Source organism: Elephas maximus, chromosome 1 (genome assembly GCF_024166365.1).
Source record: "Elephas maximus indicus isolate mEleMax1 chromosome 1, mEleMax1 primary haplotype, whole genome shotgun sequence".
In the NCBI taxonomy this organism is placed as follows: Eukaryota; Metazoa; Chordata; class Mammalia; order Proboscidea; family Elephantidae; genus Elephas; species Elephas maximus.
In genome coordinates this window covers 96,923,113-96,939,435 of record NC_064819.1, presented here as the reverse complement: position 1 = coordinate 96,939,435, position 16,323 = coordinate 96,923,113, and the positions used below count along the sequence as shown (strand labels likewise).

Here is a 16,323-nt window from a genome sequence, read left to right as displayed (position 1 = left end):
TTGTCATGACAAGGAGTTTGTTTCTAAGTGGAGAAAGTAAAATCCCAGCAGAGGCAGGCCTGAGAGAGAGGTCTGGGGTGTACGCGACACCCGCCCCATGCATGAGTCCTTCGAGAGTAGTCTCAGTGCTTTGACTATCACTGTAGCCCGGAGCCCGGCACAAAGCAGGTACCGGGTACTGTTGGTGCTCCATACCTGTGCACGGAGATGTCTAGGCCCTTGGTGTGGCCAGGTGGTGGCTCAGAGGGTGGTCACAGTAGGTCTTGGGGTCAGAGAGGCTCTCAGAGGAGGTGGGAAGGTTTGAGCAGGTACAGGTGCCCACCTTGGATTCCCACAGAGCCTTGGCCCCCCAAGCCCTCCCATCCCTGTGAGTTGGTACTCAGTCCCTCATTCACCCAACAAGTGGGGATGACTTGCCTGTCCTGAACAGGCTCAGGATGTGTGCTGGGCCCAGTGAGACCCTGCACAAAGGAAGCAGACACCAAGGGAGTAACTGCATCCCAGCAAGGGAAGGGCTGGGATGGGGGAGCCAGATGGTCACCAATCCAACCCGAGGTGGGGAACTCCTGGCTGAGGGAACAGCCTATGCAAAGGCCCAGGGGCCTGCTTAAGGGACAGGGACAGATATGAGGCAGAGAAATAGACCACACACACACACACACACACACACACACACACACACACACACACTCTGAGGGTTGTCAGCAGGGAGCCATTTGTCAAATGAAGGTGTGCTTTACAAAGAGACTGGTGGAGACTGAATGGAAGGAAATAGGAAGTAGGGGGCCGCGAGCAGGAGCCGTAGCAGAGAAGGAACCAGGCCTCAATAGCCCCCTCCTGAGGCCTCGAGCCCTAGGGGGAATCCCAACCCAGCTGGACTTGGAGGTGGTAGGAGTCAGACAGTGAGAGAGGCCCTTCTGGGCCCACCTGTCACCATCCCTCACACCCCTGCTCACCCTCGAGCAGTTGCTGGGGAAGAGGGCATTTGCTCAGGACCTCGGCGTCCTCCCTACCTCAGAGCACCCCCTGTCCACAGCTCTGTGCCGGCTTCCTGGAACCTCACCATTGCAGCTCCACTTATTTAGAGAAAGGCTTTGTTCTCAGAAAGCAAACAGACCACCTTATCTGTCACTGACCCCTCTGAATAGCTGTTTATAGTCCCTTTCCTGAGAGCAGATTGGAAGGGTTGGGGGGACCTGTCTATTGCGGTGTGTGTGTGAGAGAGAGAGAAAGAGGGAGTGAAAGAGAGACCATAAAGGTCCAGGGATAACTCCCAACCTCCTTCATTCCTCCCCCACCTCCTCCTCCCTTCCTGGAGCCTGGGGGAGCCTGGGGATCCCAGCCCCTTGGGTCGCATAACTAAGGCCCCCCTTTTCTCTCCACATTTCAATTTGCTGCCTTCACATTTTGCCATAATGTAAAATTTTCCACTTGATTTCATAGGGTTTGCCTTTTCTTTGTTTTTCCTCCCTTTTTAAATTTCAAAGGGAAAAAATAAGGGGACAGAGAAAAGAAACAGAGGCAAGGAGCTCCCATCTTTCCTGGCTTCCTGGAACCAGAAAACCGAAGCCTCTCGGGCCCATGAGAGGATGGGCCTCGCTGGGAAACTGCCCGGCTCTGGAGGAGGATTTTTCTCGTCTTGTGCTATGAGTCAGAATTGACTCGACGGCACTGGGTTTGGTTTGGTTTTTTTTTTTTGGTGCCAAAGGCTGCCTGAGGTGGGGAGCAGGCTGGGTTTCAGAGCTATCCAGGCCCCCTGGACACTGGGGCAAGAGGGGGTGGGTACAGAATCCTCGTGGGAGCCCCTTCCTGTTCCCATCTCTGCCCGCCCCACTGCCTGTGGCTGGCAGCTCACCTCCTTCTGGGTTGATCCTGGGGCCGGCAAGGGTAGGCCTCCATGGTGGTCAAATGAGAAAGCAAGAGAATGAAGGAAAGAGTTTGAAGAAGTCATGGGAAGGAGACGAGCATGCCGAAGTTGAGAGCTCAGGAGGAACAAGGTGGCTAAAAGTAGGCTCGCCTTGTGGGAGACCTTTCCCTTCTGCCTGCCCAGGCCACAAGTGAGGGTGCCCTGACAACAGGAGATTCACGGCTACTTGCAGAAGGTGGCCTTGCAGGATGGTGGGAGAACTTCTTTAGACGGGTGGAGTGAGGAGAGCCATCCCATGGGGACAGGGAGGTGCTGGGTGGGGAGGGTCCTGGGCACAGAGGGGACTCAGAGGGTCCTGCCTGCCTAGGGCTGGAAGGCAGGAAGAGCTGAACGTAGATACAATATTCCCACTTTGTATAAACCTAAGCCCACTGGGGTGCGTCAGGGTGACACCTCCAGGCAGAAACTAGCGTGACTGACTCCCCTTACTGTCCCTTAGAACCTGCAGGTTTCCATGTCTTGGCCCCTCCATAGCACCCCGTGATGGTCTGTGCTGATGGGAGAGCCAGCATGGACTCCCAGGCAGTAGAGGACAGGAAAACCAATTCGTTTCAGCAGTGAACCCTTCTTTAAGGGAGGGAGTTGCAAGTCGCAGTTTTCAATTACTTGGGTCTCAGCAAGGCAGCAGCTCCTCAAGAAAAGTCAGACCAGAGCTTAGATCTGGCCTCTGTCTCTTAAGCTGCGTGGCCCATTTCACCATCCTGGGCCTCCCTGTCCTCTAGGACAAAACCAGGTGAAGTGAGGCGGTGGAGTCCCCAGGTGGAGGCTGCTTCTTTCTTTCACTGCATCTCTTTCTAGATGCTGTTTTTATGCACGTGTCTACTGTTTACTCCAACCCTGGAGTGGAGGCTGTAGGCAGGTAGGGCCTTTCTCCTCCTCACAGCTGCACCCCAGTGCCTAAACCGTGCCCATAGATGCTCAGTGAATATTTGTTGACTCTCCGAGGGAAAGATATGGTAGCATGTTAAGCAGGGAAAGGGGAGAGGGGAGGCGCGGGGCCTTCACTTGCCCTGAAGAGGTGTCTGTAAGTGTGAGTGGTGTGTGGGGCCATGTGTAATGTGGGACTGGCACCCAGTGGGTTCGGGAAATGTGCTCACGTTGGCCTGGAGCACTGTCCCCTTGCGCTTTCCCTCCTTTCTGGTCTTAATTCCTTGACTGGACTTTGAGCTCCCCAGAAAGGGTTCATGCTTGCTACCATCTCTTAAGGACCAACAGTGCCAGGAACTGAGCAGGACACTTTTAAATGAGTGAATGAATGAGTGAGTGAATGAGTGAGTGAGTGAACACGCAGAGTCGGCCCTGCCTGTGCGGAGCACAGTTGGACGCTGATACTGACACAGACACGTCAGCTGGACCTGGACCTGGAGATCACCAGGAAAGGTCACCAGACCACGAATGGAAAGGGCGCAGAGACCACAAAATACAACAGGAAACCAAGATCGAGTTTCCAGTGTGGTGTCTCCATCATGTGCATATCAGGGTGGTAACTGGAGCCAGTGGAGGCTGGAGGGTTCCAGCTCTCATGGGGAGGGCTGGCTAAAGAAGAGCTTGTCCTCAGGGGGAGATGGGATTTCAGGGGCCAGATGGCTGGGAAGAGAAGGGCAGCCCCAGGCAGGAGTGGAGGAGGCAGGCGTAGGCTCCAGGTCTACACGCCTCCCCTTCCCTGCTTTGCGGATGCCACCGGGCTGGAAGGAGCTGCGTGACCTCCCCTTCACAGATGAACAAAGGGAGGCTCAGGCGTGCCCCCGTGAGGTCCACATAGCATAAAGACTGGAATGCCCACCCTGTCGTGGGGTCTCTAAGTTTTTTTCTAGCCTGGGTTCTGGGGTCCTGAGTTACTAAGCATTGGCATTTTGCCGCATATACTTCTGTTTATTTTTCAAACAAATAAAACATTGTGGATTAGGTAGAAGTTTCTCTGTGGAGTCCTCCCCGATCCTATTCCTCTCCCCCCCTCTCTGAAGTCACCACAATTCTGAAGGTGGTAGGTTCCCTTGCTGTCCTTTAGTCTTTCAACAAACATTTATTGAGCACCTACTATGTGCCAGGCACTGTTGTAGACATTGCAGAGACAAAATCTGACTCTGTGCGACTTTTCCTCATATATATGTCTGTGCGCAGAAGTAGGGAGACCCTGGGTGGAGAAAATGGTTAAGCACTGGGCTACTAGCTGAAAGTTTGTCGGTTTAAACCAGACACCTCAGAAGTAAGGCCTGGTGACCTGCTTCTGAAGGGTTGCAGCCTTGAAAACCCTGTGGTGGAGTTCTACTCTGCACGTATGAGGCCACCATGAGTTGGAATCGACTTGATGGCAATTAACAACAACAGTCTATGAATAATAAATATGATTCTACATGGGTCATTAAATTCTACATGAATGGAAGAGATCATGCTGCAACTTGCTTTTTCCACTCAAGTTTATGTTTTCAGGATTTTGCCATGTTTTATTAATCTTAGTCACATAATAGTCCATGGTATGAACACACCACAGTTTATCCATTCTTCAGTTGTAAAATATTTAAGTTCTTTCCAAGTTTTTGCTGTTTCAAGCTGTGCTGCAATGTATGTCTGTGTGCGTTTCTCCTCGGACCGTGTGTGAGAGTTTCTCTGGGCGTGAATGTGGAGGGCAGTGTTGACTTGTAGGAGACTTGTAGGTTGTTCTGAGAATGGTCTCTACCCAGGGCAAGGAGGTGGCAACCAGGGAAGGCTACCCAAAGGTGGTGACACTGAGCTGAGTCTTAGAGGCCAGGAGGCACACGCAGCCAGGTGCGTAAATGGGAAGTAAATGCGGCAAAATGCCAATGCTTAGTAACTCAGGACTCCAGAACCCAGGCCAGAAAAAACTTAGAGACCCCACGGTCTTCACTAGACATCTCCCCTAGGAGCCCTGGAGGTGCAATGGTTAAGCACTTGGCTGCTAACCAGAAGGTTGGTGCTTTGAAAAGACCTAATAATCTGCTCCCGTGACGATTAAAAAAAAAAAAAAACCAGCCTAGGAAACCCTAAGGGGCAGTTCTACTCTGTCCCATGGTGTCAACTAGAAGGCGAACAACAACAGGTATCCGCCTCTTTGTTCTCCAGCTGTTCTGGTTGACACTGCTTGATCAGATTGTTCCACTTTCTTGTAGCAGAGGCAGGGGCCTTGAGGGATGGACCAACGGCAGGTCGGTTTTGACATGTGGGATGGCACAGCTGGAGGTGGGGCTGGGCACCACTCCAGGGCAGGGGTGAGGGCTTAGGTGAGCACGTGGGCCTGGTCAGTGCGACCCAGGAACGGGGAGGTACGCGATGCCACAGCACTCACCGAGGTGTTTAATCCCAGGCAGCTTTGTCCCTGCTTTGCTTACGCTGTAACAAACAGGGTGGGCAGCAGTCAGGGGGCTGGTCGGGATTTTAAAACCAGTGATGACAGCCTCATCTAGAAGGGGCTCGGCCCGGCTGCTGTGTGACCCTGGGCAAGAAACTATCCCTCTCTGGTTGGCACAGTTCAGTTTGGGCCAGGAGGTCTCTGAGGTCCCTCCAGCCCACTGTGCTCAGATGTTCTTGGCAAGTGGCTGTGGCTTTCTGCCTGGCCTGGCACCTGAGGCACCAGCTTGGCCAGGATGGCAGAGTTTGGAGCCAGTGTCTGTCAGGGGGCTGGGCAGCTGGGGTGTGGTGTGAGGGGCTGATCACAGTGGACCCAGGAGGCCTAGGGAACATGGAGAGGGAACCCCAGATTCCTCCATGCCCCTTCCCTGCTTATGAGCCTTTCTCCTCTGCCCAGAGAGGGAATGGGCTTGTCCCCCAGGGCTATGGGGGCTTTTGTTTATTATCTTTATTATCAGTATGGACTTAGAGACTCTTATTAGATGGGAGATTGTGGGGGTGGGGCAGGGAGAAGCCCCCTTCCTGGTGGGGTGGACTGAAGAAGGCATCTGACTGCACCCCCAAGGCTGTTAGCTGTGGTTCCCATGATGACGGAGCTGCCGAGGAGCTGCCAGAGGAGTGCAGCTGTAGGGGTTGGACATGGGGAGGGCTGGCAGGTGTGATGTGTGACTTGGGGCTGTATGAGTGGGCTGGTAAGCACAAGGGTGGACTGTGTGTGATTGTGTATGTTGGTATGTGCTAGTGTGTGCATGTCTGTGACTGCATGTGCACACACGTGTGCACATGTGTTCAAGTGTGCACACCAACCCACCCAAACAATGGAAGTTGCAGAAAAGGCTTTTTTATCTCAAGTGCATGCTGTGAAGTAACTCTTTTTCAGTTGAAGGTGGTGAAGAGAAAAGAGAACTTTCTGGGCGTGAGGAGAAGGCTGCAGGAGATGGGGTTGGAAGAGACCCAGTGACCTGGGCCTCCCCTGTCTCTGGCCGAGAGATGCTCTGGACACAGCCCCAGACTGCAGTCCCATTTAAGGCTGTGTGACCATGGCCAGGCTCTTCAGCACCTCAGAGCCTCAGTTTCCTTATCTGTAAGATGGGGGTATTAGCAACTGCCTCCAAGGTGTATGAGGCTTAGTGGAGACGGAGCCCAGCAGTGCCAGGCGTGCAGTGGGTGCTCAGTCAGTGCTGGGGCCTCTTGGGCTGCGCTAGTCTTCTTGAGAGGCTGCGGCAAGGGGGCGGGAGGGCAGCTGAGGCAGAGGCTACGCCACCGCCAGCCCCTTGTCCCCTTGCTCCAGGGTCCCTCTAAGCAGTGTTGCTGACAACCCGGCAGGTAAAGCAATGGGGCACTTGGCTTCTTACCCTGGGGGGCAGCTACGAGAGGGGCTGCTGACCCCAGGGCAGGCGCTGTGCTTTAGAGGTATCCCTGCTCACAGTCCCTCTACGTTCCCTTGACTCCATCACCCAGTCCCTTCCCCATGTGGCCTTGGTCATGACACATGGCTGCTGGAACCAGACGGCCTGAGTTCAAACCAGGCTCTGCCCTCGACTCTGTGTGACCTTGGCGAGGCCACTTAACTTCTCTGTACCTCGATTTTCTCATCTGTAAGTTGGAAATGTTTGAATGATACTGTCCTCGGATGAGTGAATCCACGTAAAATTTGCAGACTACTACCCAGCTTGCATTAGACACTCCGTAAATGTTCACTGGTATCATTGAGCTACACGGCTGTGCATAAACACCTTCCAAACTCCCCTGTAGCCACCCTCCAGCTCTTGTGGTCGCGAGACTATCAAACCCTCCTCAGACCATGCTTGCATCTCAAGTACCTTGTGACTCACTCACATTCTTGCTGACTGAGCTGTGGTCACCTCATTCTTCTTTTACCAGCAAAAATTAAGAGTACAGGATATCCCTTGGGGTGCCAGGCGGGACCATCACACCAAACCTCTTGGAGGGAGCATTGCCCATAAATATTACTTAACCTAACAGTTTCTCCCTGTTCCAGAACAATGAATTTCCATCCCTTGCCTCCCTCCCCTCAGTCTGCCCCCTGCCCCTGGCTTGCCCTTTTCCTTCCTGGAGCCAGGTGGCTCATCCTCACCCCCCATCCAGCCTCCTCCTCTTGTCCATCTGTCTCCCCAGATTGGGGGATAAATGTCGCAATTGGCCCACTTTCGAACTGGAAAGGAACCATATGGAGGGTTTACAGGGAGCTGAGTTCCTGCCCAGCCACCGTTACTGTGCGGCCGGTGCTTTGGGTGGCGGGCTGGCTCCCCCTGGCTCTCTCTGTGACCCGGGACTGGAAGGGGTCCTAGTCTTGTCCAAGGACCCTCACTCCTTTCCCCCTTCTCTTTTCCATGAACCTCCTGGTACCCAGTACTTGGGACTTCTTGGGTGTCTTAGGAGAGACCTGAGGGGCTTGGCCTATCTGGAAGTGGCAGAAAGTAAGACAGTATGAGCTGGTCAGGGCTGAGGCAGAGGGGTATGGCTGCCGCACTTGCGGCAGAGCACTGGGGTTGTACGTGACACATGCATGTGTGTGTGTGTCCTGTGGCCCTGAGCCCAGCAGGGTATGTTAGCATAACCCTTCTAGATAGTGTGCTCTGTTTTCCCTGAAATGCTCCAGCACCTGGCTGCCTGTGCCTCCTGGCCTCTAAGACTCAGCTCAGTGTCACCACCTTTGGGTAGCCTTCCCTGGTTGCCACCTCCTTGCCCATGGGTAGAGGCCAGCCTCAGAACAACTATCCTTAACATCCAGAGTGAAGCTGGGTGCTGGCACTTTCCCCGGGGGCTGGTAGGTGGGTCATCTTTCCCTCTGCACTTCAAGGTGTCTGATGTTCCAGGGCATCAAGTCTGTGCAGAAGCTTCAGATGGCCCAAGCCTGGAGTGAGAGGCCATTTGGAGGCTTGGGGATGGCAGCCAGGTGCCCAGCCTAGGTGGTTAGTTTGAGGCATTGACTGGGCCCCAAAAGGATCCTATTTGGAATGCGATTGGGCCGAGACCCTGAGTGGAACCCAGGAGGGCAGTAGTCTTAATAAAGGGTCTGTCTTTATTAAGAATAATCCCTCACACTTTTCTATCAATTAAGCCCTGACTTTGCCACCAGGGGCCCTGCGGGTCTCATTCTCTGGGACCTCCAGCTCCTGGACCCCAGTAGGCAAGGAACTGCATGGCTGTGTGCAAACTGCTTCTCTGAGCCTTGGTCTCCTCAACTGTCAAATGTGGTTGATGATGGAAACAGCGGACCACAAATGCTTTTATACTAGGACATCAGGTAAGGTTTAAATACACAAATAACACCCGCCCCCCATCTGCCACTCAAGAGAAACACTTCTGAGGCTGTGAACCTGCTGTGTGAAGCACAAAGTGCTACGATTATTCCCAACATTTCAGCCTCACAGCCTGAGTTTGAATCCTGGCTTAACTGTGTATTGATTATGCATCGTCAGGTAAATTGCTTCCTCTCTTGAGCCTCGGAATCCCTGGTGGTGTAGTGGTTAAGTACTATGGCTGCTAACCAAAAAGTTGGCAGTTCAAATGTACCAGGTGCTCCCTGGAAACTCTATGGGGCAGTGCTACCCTATCCTGTAGTCGGAATCGACTCGAGGGCAACAGGTTTGGTTTTGGTTTTTTCTTGAGCCTCAGTTTCTCCATCTGTGAAGTAGGGACACAAACAGGACTTATCTCAGAGGCTGTTGTGAGGACTAAATGACTGACCCACCGGAAAGCACTCAGAACAGTGCCAGGTAGTGCGTGCTCAGTAAATAGCAGCTGCCACGTTTGCACTGCACAACACCATGGGGGTAATTTAGCCTTCTATTACAAATGGGAAAACTGAGGCCTAGGAGGGAGAAGTGCAGTGCCAGAGGTCACTCGGTGAGTTTGTGGGAGAGCTGGGATCTGAACTTAGGACAGTCCCTGCTCCCCACCCTCCAATTGCTTCTGGCTGAGTTATCCTTCTCTGAGCCTTAGTTTCCTCATCTGTCACACGTGGTTGGCAGGCTGGGAGCTAGGCAGATTGAGAGGAGAAGGCCCAGCAGACTGAAGAGGGGATAGTGAGTGATGGACCAGGCTGGCACCTAGGCAATGGGCTGAAGGGTGCAGATGTGGGGCTTATCCTGTGATGGGTGACATAACAGGAGGGGTGGGGAGGGTGGGGAGCAGCTGGACCATTGAGGATATCCCATCAAACCTGATTTCAAAGAGGGTCTTTGGGTGGCTTCTGCAGGCTTCTGGGTGGGTGGGTGCGGGTAGTGGTGGCCTTCTTGCAGGGAAATGAGCTCAAGAGACAGGCAGGCCCTGGCCTCTGTCCCCTTCCCCAAGACTCAGGAAGGAAGTGCTGAAACTGGACCAGAGAAGTAGGGGTGATGGGAGGGCCCCCAAAGACCTTCCCCTGACTCCAACAGAGCTTTTCTGTTGTTTTGCCTGAAGCCCTCGTGTTAGAATTGCTTCCTTGGGCTCTTGTGCTCCCTGCTGGGAATCTGATCACAAAGAAGGTGGGGAGGCTGGGGGTGTCACTGCCCCCTTGCCAAGCCAGGGTGCGTGGCGGGACCTGGAGCGCCTACACACTGAGGGGCCTGCAAGCACTTGGGAAGGGACCTGGAGGAGAGCTGGATGTTCACTAGAGCTGGGTTTACAGAGCTGCTGCCCAGGAGCGGGGGCAGTAGGCAGCAGCCATGTACGCTGTTGTTACTGGGGACCTGCCAATGGGCACCAGGCCAGGGACGGGAGCCCCAGGAGGTGTGTGTAGGGGGCACTAATGGCCCAGGGTAGGCAGTTTGCTCTCGTTCTCAGATTTAATCCTCCCAAATCCTTATGAGGTGGTTACAATAAAAATAACCAACATTAACTGAGCACTTACTAGATGCCAGACATTGTTGTATTTATATGCATTAACTCACTTATTTTTATAACAACCATTTGAAGTAGATAATATTGTTATCTCCCTTTTACAGATGATGCATGTGAGGTACAGAGAGGTTCAGTAACTGGTCAGAGGTCACAAAGGAGTAAGTGGTAGAGCCAGGATTTGGAACCCAAGCAGTCTGGCTCGTAAGATCTCTGCTGTACTCTCTCTTGCTAGCAGCCTGTTTTATATATGGGGACACTGAGGCACAGAGAACTTAAGTGACATGTCCAAGGTCAGCAAACTGGTGAGTGGTAGAGCTGAGTTTTGCACTGTGGCTGTTCTGATTGCTCAGCCCGTGCCCAGGGACCTGGACTTGGGACCTAGGAGCCAGGTTAGAGGATTGGGCAGCCCCCCAGCCTCGCTCTCCTGGAGCATGTGTGCGTCTGTGTGTGTGTGTGTGTGTGTGTGTGTGTGTGTGTGTGTGTGCGCCTCTGTGTGTGTGTGTGTGTGTAGCCTGAATCTCTTGCCCACCCTGGCTGACTGGTGCCCTTCCTGCAGGGGGAGTGTGCATCGCCCAGTCTGTGAAGATACCACGGGAGCCCAAGCCGGGTGAGTTCGACAAGATCATCCGGCGCCTCCTGGAAACCTCGAATGCCAGGGCTGTCATCATCTTCGCCAATGAGGATGACATCAGGTGAGGGCAGGCAGTGGCAGGGCAGGGAACTGGGTGTGGGATGGGTCTTGAGTCCCTCCAGAGACCTTCCTGGAGCAGTCTGACTCCACTTTGAGATCCAGAGGGCTGGGAGTGGTGAGTGTGTAAGCTGGGAGACCCCTCAGGCTGGGGCATACCCAGTGCCGTCGAGTTGATTCTGACTCATAGCGACCCTACAGGACAGAGTAGAACTGCCCCATAGAGTTTCCAAGGAGGGCATAGGCTACTGTTAATGGGACAGTCCCTCCTGTCCACCTCCCTGTTTCCTGCATCCATTCCACGTGCCAAGAAGGATAAGCAGAATGCCTTAATGGGGGCGGGGGTGAGGTGGGGTGGGGAGGTGGCTAAGGCCATGGGCTTGAGCCAGACCACCTGGGTTCTTTCTAATACCACCTGTTCTTCCTTCTACTAGCTGTGTGACTTTAGGCAAATTTCTTAACCTCTCTGGGCCTCTTTTGGAGCCCTATTGGCACTGTGGTTAAGAGCTCGGCTGCTAACCAAAAGGTTGGCAGTTCAAGTCTACTAGCGGCTCCTTGGAAACCCTATGGGCAGTTCTATTCTGTTCTATAGGGTCATTATGAGTCAGAATCAACTCTATGGCAATGGACTGGGCCTCTTTTAGCTGAAAAAAAGAAAAAAAAAAGAAGCTAACAATGCCTACCTGTGCTAGAGTTGTGAGAATTGAATGCAGGATAGGGCATAGGGCTTAGAGCAGGGTCTGACTTGCAGTAGGTGCCCTGTAAGTGTTGGCCACCTCTCAGCCCCTCCCTCCTTTCTTTGGAGAGCCCAGAGCAGAAGGAAGAGGCCTGGGCTTTGGGTTCCAGTCCTGGCTCAGGCACAGACTTGCTGTGGGCACCTTCCTTCCTTCCTTCCCTGGGCCTGTCTCCACATGTCAGGACCGTGCATGCAGAAAACCTGGGTCTGTCCAACTCTTTGCGTGACCACCCTTGAGATCTGAGTCACAGTCAGAAACTTGCTACTGTTAATAGATGACCTCTGAACACCCCTCCTAATCCACTTCCCTTCCTTCTGCCTTTTCCCTTGCTACCTCCTCCTGAGGCCAGCTGACAGGACCAAGATAGGCTAGACCTCAGAGATTCCTCAGTCTGAGGAGGAGACACAGCCCTGCCCTCAGGGAGCCCCAGCTGGAGAGGAGACACGGCCCTGCCCTCAGGGACCCCAGTCTGAGGGGGAGACACAGCCCTGCCCTCAGGGATCCCCAGTCTGAGGGGAGACATAGCCCTGCCCTTAGGGAGCCCCAGCCTGAGGAGAGACACAGCCCTGCTCTCAGGGAGCCCCAATCTGAGAGGAGACACAGCCCTGCCCTCAGGGACCCCAGTCAGAGGGGAGATGCAGCCTTGCCCTCAGGAAGCCCCTGTCTGAAGTGGGAGACGGAGCCCTCAGCCTGCTGGTGAGACACAGCCCCTGCCCTGAATCTGGTAGGAGAGGCACTCTCCCCTGCCCTTGCAGAGGAAGGCGAGACAGCAGGTGTGGTCTTCCCCGGGCCTCTTCCCTTAGATCTGGTCGAGCTGGCACAGTCCTCTGTGCCCTCAGGCCTCCCTAGCCCACCAGCCGAGCCATGGCTGCCCATGTAGCTCCCTCCCCATTGCTAACCAGAGCCCACCCTGGGCCTATTCTTTTAAACCTTTTTTCCCAACTGCTGTTTCTGGTCCATAAGCACCCGATCCTGGACTCCTGAATTGCAGTAAAGCAAGCTCCCCCAGGGACATTGCCAGGTCCTGTGGGGAGAGGGTGAGTTCTGGAAGATCACTAAGCTCTCAAAAGCCAATGTGACCAGCTGTAATGGGGGTGTCTCAGGTGACCAGAGGCCAGGGAGGCGAGGTCCTCAGAACCCCCTCTGGCACCCTCAGAGCTGAGCACAGAGGCAGCTCCAGACCCCTGTGAGCCTTACAGAGCCCCCTAAACTCTGGCTCTGGACATTCCTTTTGCCCACCAGCTGGCCTGGCCCCAGGGCAGGGGGGTCCCTTCTGAGCTCTCTTTCCTCATGTCGGACACTAGCCCCTGCTTCCTGACTCCCAGCCCCCACTCAAAGCCTGGTACTGCTCAGCTCCCACCCAGATATGCCCTCCGCCCCGGCCTGCTGCTTTTGAGGGACAACTTCTGCTCAGCCATTATTTTTAATCAATGGCTCCATGGAAAGGTCTTCAGCTTTCCCGAAATGTATCTACCTCCTTCCTGGCTTCCCCCTAGCTGTGAGCCAGGGTCCCTGGGGGACACTCAGGCCCTGCACGCCCCTCAGCCTGTCTTATACTCCTGTGTGAAGGACAGATGATGGGGGCAAGGGGAGCTGAGAGCCAGACACTAAGGCAGAACAGGCAAGAGATGGGGGAAGAGTGATTGCTATGAAGCAGTACCATTTAGGAGGTAGAATCACGGGTCTTGGTGGTGAAGGAGAGGGAGGAGTCTTGGAAGACCCCCAGATTTCTGGATAGGATGGCAGTGAAGGAATGCAGGGCAGGAGCAGAGAAAGGACTGACCAGTTTGCTTTGGGACATGTTGAGCCTGAGGGGTAGACATGGTGTTTCCACCTACCTTTATAAAGGTCAGGGCAGAGCCTTCTCTCTTGCCTTAGTTTCTCTGTGACCTTTGTCATTATCCAAATGCAAAAAGCACTGTTCACTGACCAAAGTAGATGGAGTGGTGGAAAAAGCTCAGAGCTGGTACCCGCTAGATCTCTTATTAGCCGTGGGACCTTGGGCAAATCACTGCCCCTTTCTGAGCCCCAGTTTTGCATCTGCCCAGTAGAAATGACAGCACTCGCACATGAGCTCTCAGATAGAGATGTTGCTAGGTGACTCAGAGCAACCCTATGAGAGAGGTAGAGGGGTTCAAAAGGGAAAGGGCCCCAGGTGCCGGGAGTAGAGAGTTGGTTCATTTGTCCCAGAGAAGAGGCACCTGGGGGAGGGTGTGGAAGGGACTTAGATGGACTCCCTGAGCAGACTACAGGAAGTGTGGTGGGAGGCAGGGGTCACTTCTGGAAATCCACATGAATTTTCAGAAACAGACAGAAGTAAAAATAAACCCAGGTGACTTTGCAGAGGTGGAGGGTTGGGAGCTCTGGTCATCTCAGCTGGCTGGATACAGGCAGGTATTAATAGGGATGTGCCTGTGGGTTCTGAGAGCAGCCCCACCTGCCATTAGCAGTGACCTGTGGAGGGGCCTGCAGCAGGTGAGGGGGTCCAGGAAGTGTCAGGAGTTGGTTGATGAGGAGGGAAAGGGGTGGGAGTGGTGATGGACAGCAAGGCTAGTGCAGGTTGGCCTCAGCCCTAGCTCCAGGACCTGGAAACATCTGTTTCTCTCCGGAAGCCCCAGGTCCTCCTGCCCCAGCTGTCTACCGCCTGTACAGGCCCACAGCCACTTCCAAACCCTAGTGTCTGCTCCTGGTTGTTGCTGATGGGACAGGCCTGGCCCATTTTTAGTCTCACAGCTTCTCACTGGCTGTGTGACCTTGGGCAAGCTGCTTGCGTTCTCTGTGCTCTAGTTTCTCCCTGTGGAAGGAGCTGGGTTGGAGAGAATCTACGCATTCCTCCCTGTTTTTTTCCCTCCAAGGAGATGTCTTTGAGAGGCACTTACTCAGCACTGATTGAGCATCTCCTGTGGGCTCAATCGTGTGCTGGGCTCTAAGGTCCCTGCTTTGATTAAGACCACTGCCACAGCAGGGCTGGGGATGGGGTGAGGCACAGGATTCCTCATCATACAGGGTGTGGGGAGCAGCTCTTTGAAGGGCCTGGACTTTTGGCACAGAGTGATGGGTAAGAGGGCACTGGTGGCAGCGGACCAGCATGAGCAGAGGGGTAAAGGTGTACAGAGGGGCATGTGTGTGCGTGTGTGTGCATGCGTGCATGTGTGCTAATGGATATAAATGTGAGAATAGGCCAAGGGATGTGGATGTGGGCTTAGGTGGTGTGAGCCTGAGAGAACAGGGACTGGGCAGATATGGTTCTAGGGGCCTGAGTCAGACATGGGGAAGGTGTGGGCCTGGGACAAATATGGCCCTGGGGATAGGAGTGGGCCTAGGAGAACACACTAGGCTTGTAGGCAGGTGTGGACTCACGGGATAGGAGTGGGCTGAGGGGGACAGGTATGTGTGGGAGGGGTAGCCATGGCCTTGCAGGCCAGTGTGGGCCAGGGGTAGGAGGAACCATGGGCTTGCGAGTACTGGCATGGGTTCTGAGGCAGCTGTGGGCCCCTAGGCACACGTGGCCGTGGGGGGTTCAGGCATGGGCTTTGAAGGGGACAGGTGTGGGCTGAGGGGCAGTTGATGTGGCACAGTGGGGCAGCTGTGGGCAGACACGGCTGGGCTGGGCTGGTGTGTGTTCCCACAGGCGTGTGCTGGTGGCCGCACGAAAAGCCAACCAGACGGGCCACTTCTTCTGGATGGGCTCGGACAGCTGGGGCTCCAAGATTGCACCTGTGCTACACCTGGAGGAGGTGGCGGAGGGCGCTGTCACAATCCTCCCCAAGCGGATGTCTGTGAGAGGTAGGCTGGGTGGCAGGATGCCACCCTCACCTCACCACCACTGCCAGTGTCATCTGGACTGTTCATTCTTTTTGTCCTCTCCACCGCCTTCCTGTCCTGCTTCTCATCTTCCCATGTCTTTTTGTTGGCCCTCAGCTCCTTATGTTCTGAGGCTCTAGGCTGGGAGGCCTTTTAGACCACATTTAGCCTAGCAGGATTTGAATCCAGATCCAGGACCTCTTATCCTCCCTTCACAGATGCTTTGTATGTGGGAGATGTGTCCATGTATAGGAGGCTCATTTATCAGGGAATCTCTTTCACCTTTCATCCTTCCCTCCTCCTACCTGGGGCAGAAGAGGCCAAAGCCCTCAGCTGACCTGGAGCCCTGCCAGGAGCTGCCTTCAGGCTATGCAATGGTGAAGGGCCTCCTGCAGAGCCAGCCTGGGCTGAGCAGGCCCTGGGATGGGGTTGGGTTAGGGTTGGGCCTGCCCTGCCCTGCACTGCTTCCTCTCAGGATAGGACCCTGAGTCACCCTGGGTAGGAACAGACTACCCTGGCCAGAACTGCACAGGGAGCAGGGCATGCAATTCCTGTTAATGGCCCAATTTGGCAGGGACCTGGCTATACTTATCACAAAGGGAGGCAGGCTCCCAGGGCCTTCTCCTCTCCTGCCCTCGCCCTGTTCTATAGTTCAATAAACTCCAGTGTTGACGGAGCTGGGAGGGACCGCAGACATCTGCCCCTTCATCAAACTTTTGAAGAGACTGAGATCTGGGAAAAGGAAGGGTTCACTCAAGATCACACAGTGTTTTCTATTCTCTTTGAGGTGGATTGCCATTGAGTTGATTCTGACTCATCGCGACCCTATAGGACAGAGTAGAACTGCCCCATAGGGTTTCTAAGGCTGTAATCTTTATGGAAGCAGAGTTCCCCATGGTCAGCTGGTGGGTTCTAACCGCTGACCTTTTGGTTAGCAGCCAAGCACTTTAACC

General features: G+C 54.3%; 1 protein-coding gene across 1 annotated transcript in view; it reads left to right on the top strand.

The window, feature by feature from the left end:
• The window catches only part of GRM4 (glutamate metabotropic receptor 4), a 132,206-nt gene that overhangs the window by 80,868 nt on the left and 35,015 nt on the right, over positions 1–16,323 (top strand). Inside the window, exons 4-5 of the mRNA XM_049875154.1 lie at positions 10,698–10,833; positions 15,198–15,352. Coding sequence (XP_049731111.1) covers positions 10,698–10,833; positions 15,198–15,352 — 291 coding nt within the window. The remainder of the gene's footprint in view (positions 1–10,697; positions 10,834–15,197; positions 15,353–16,323) is intronic.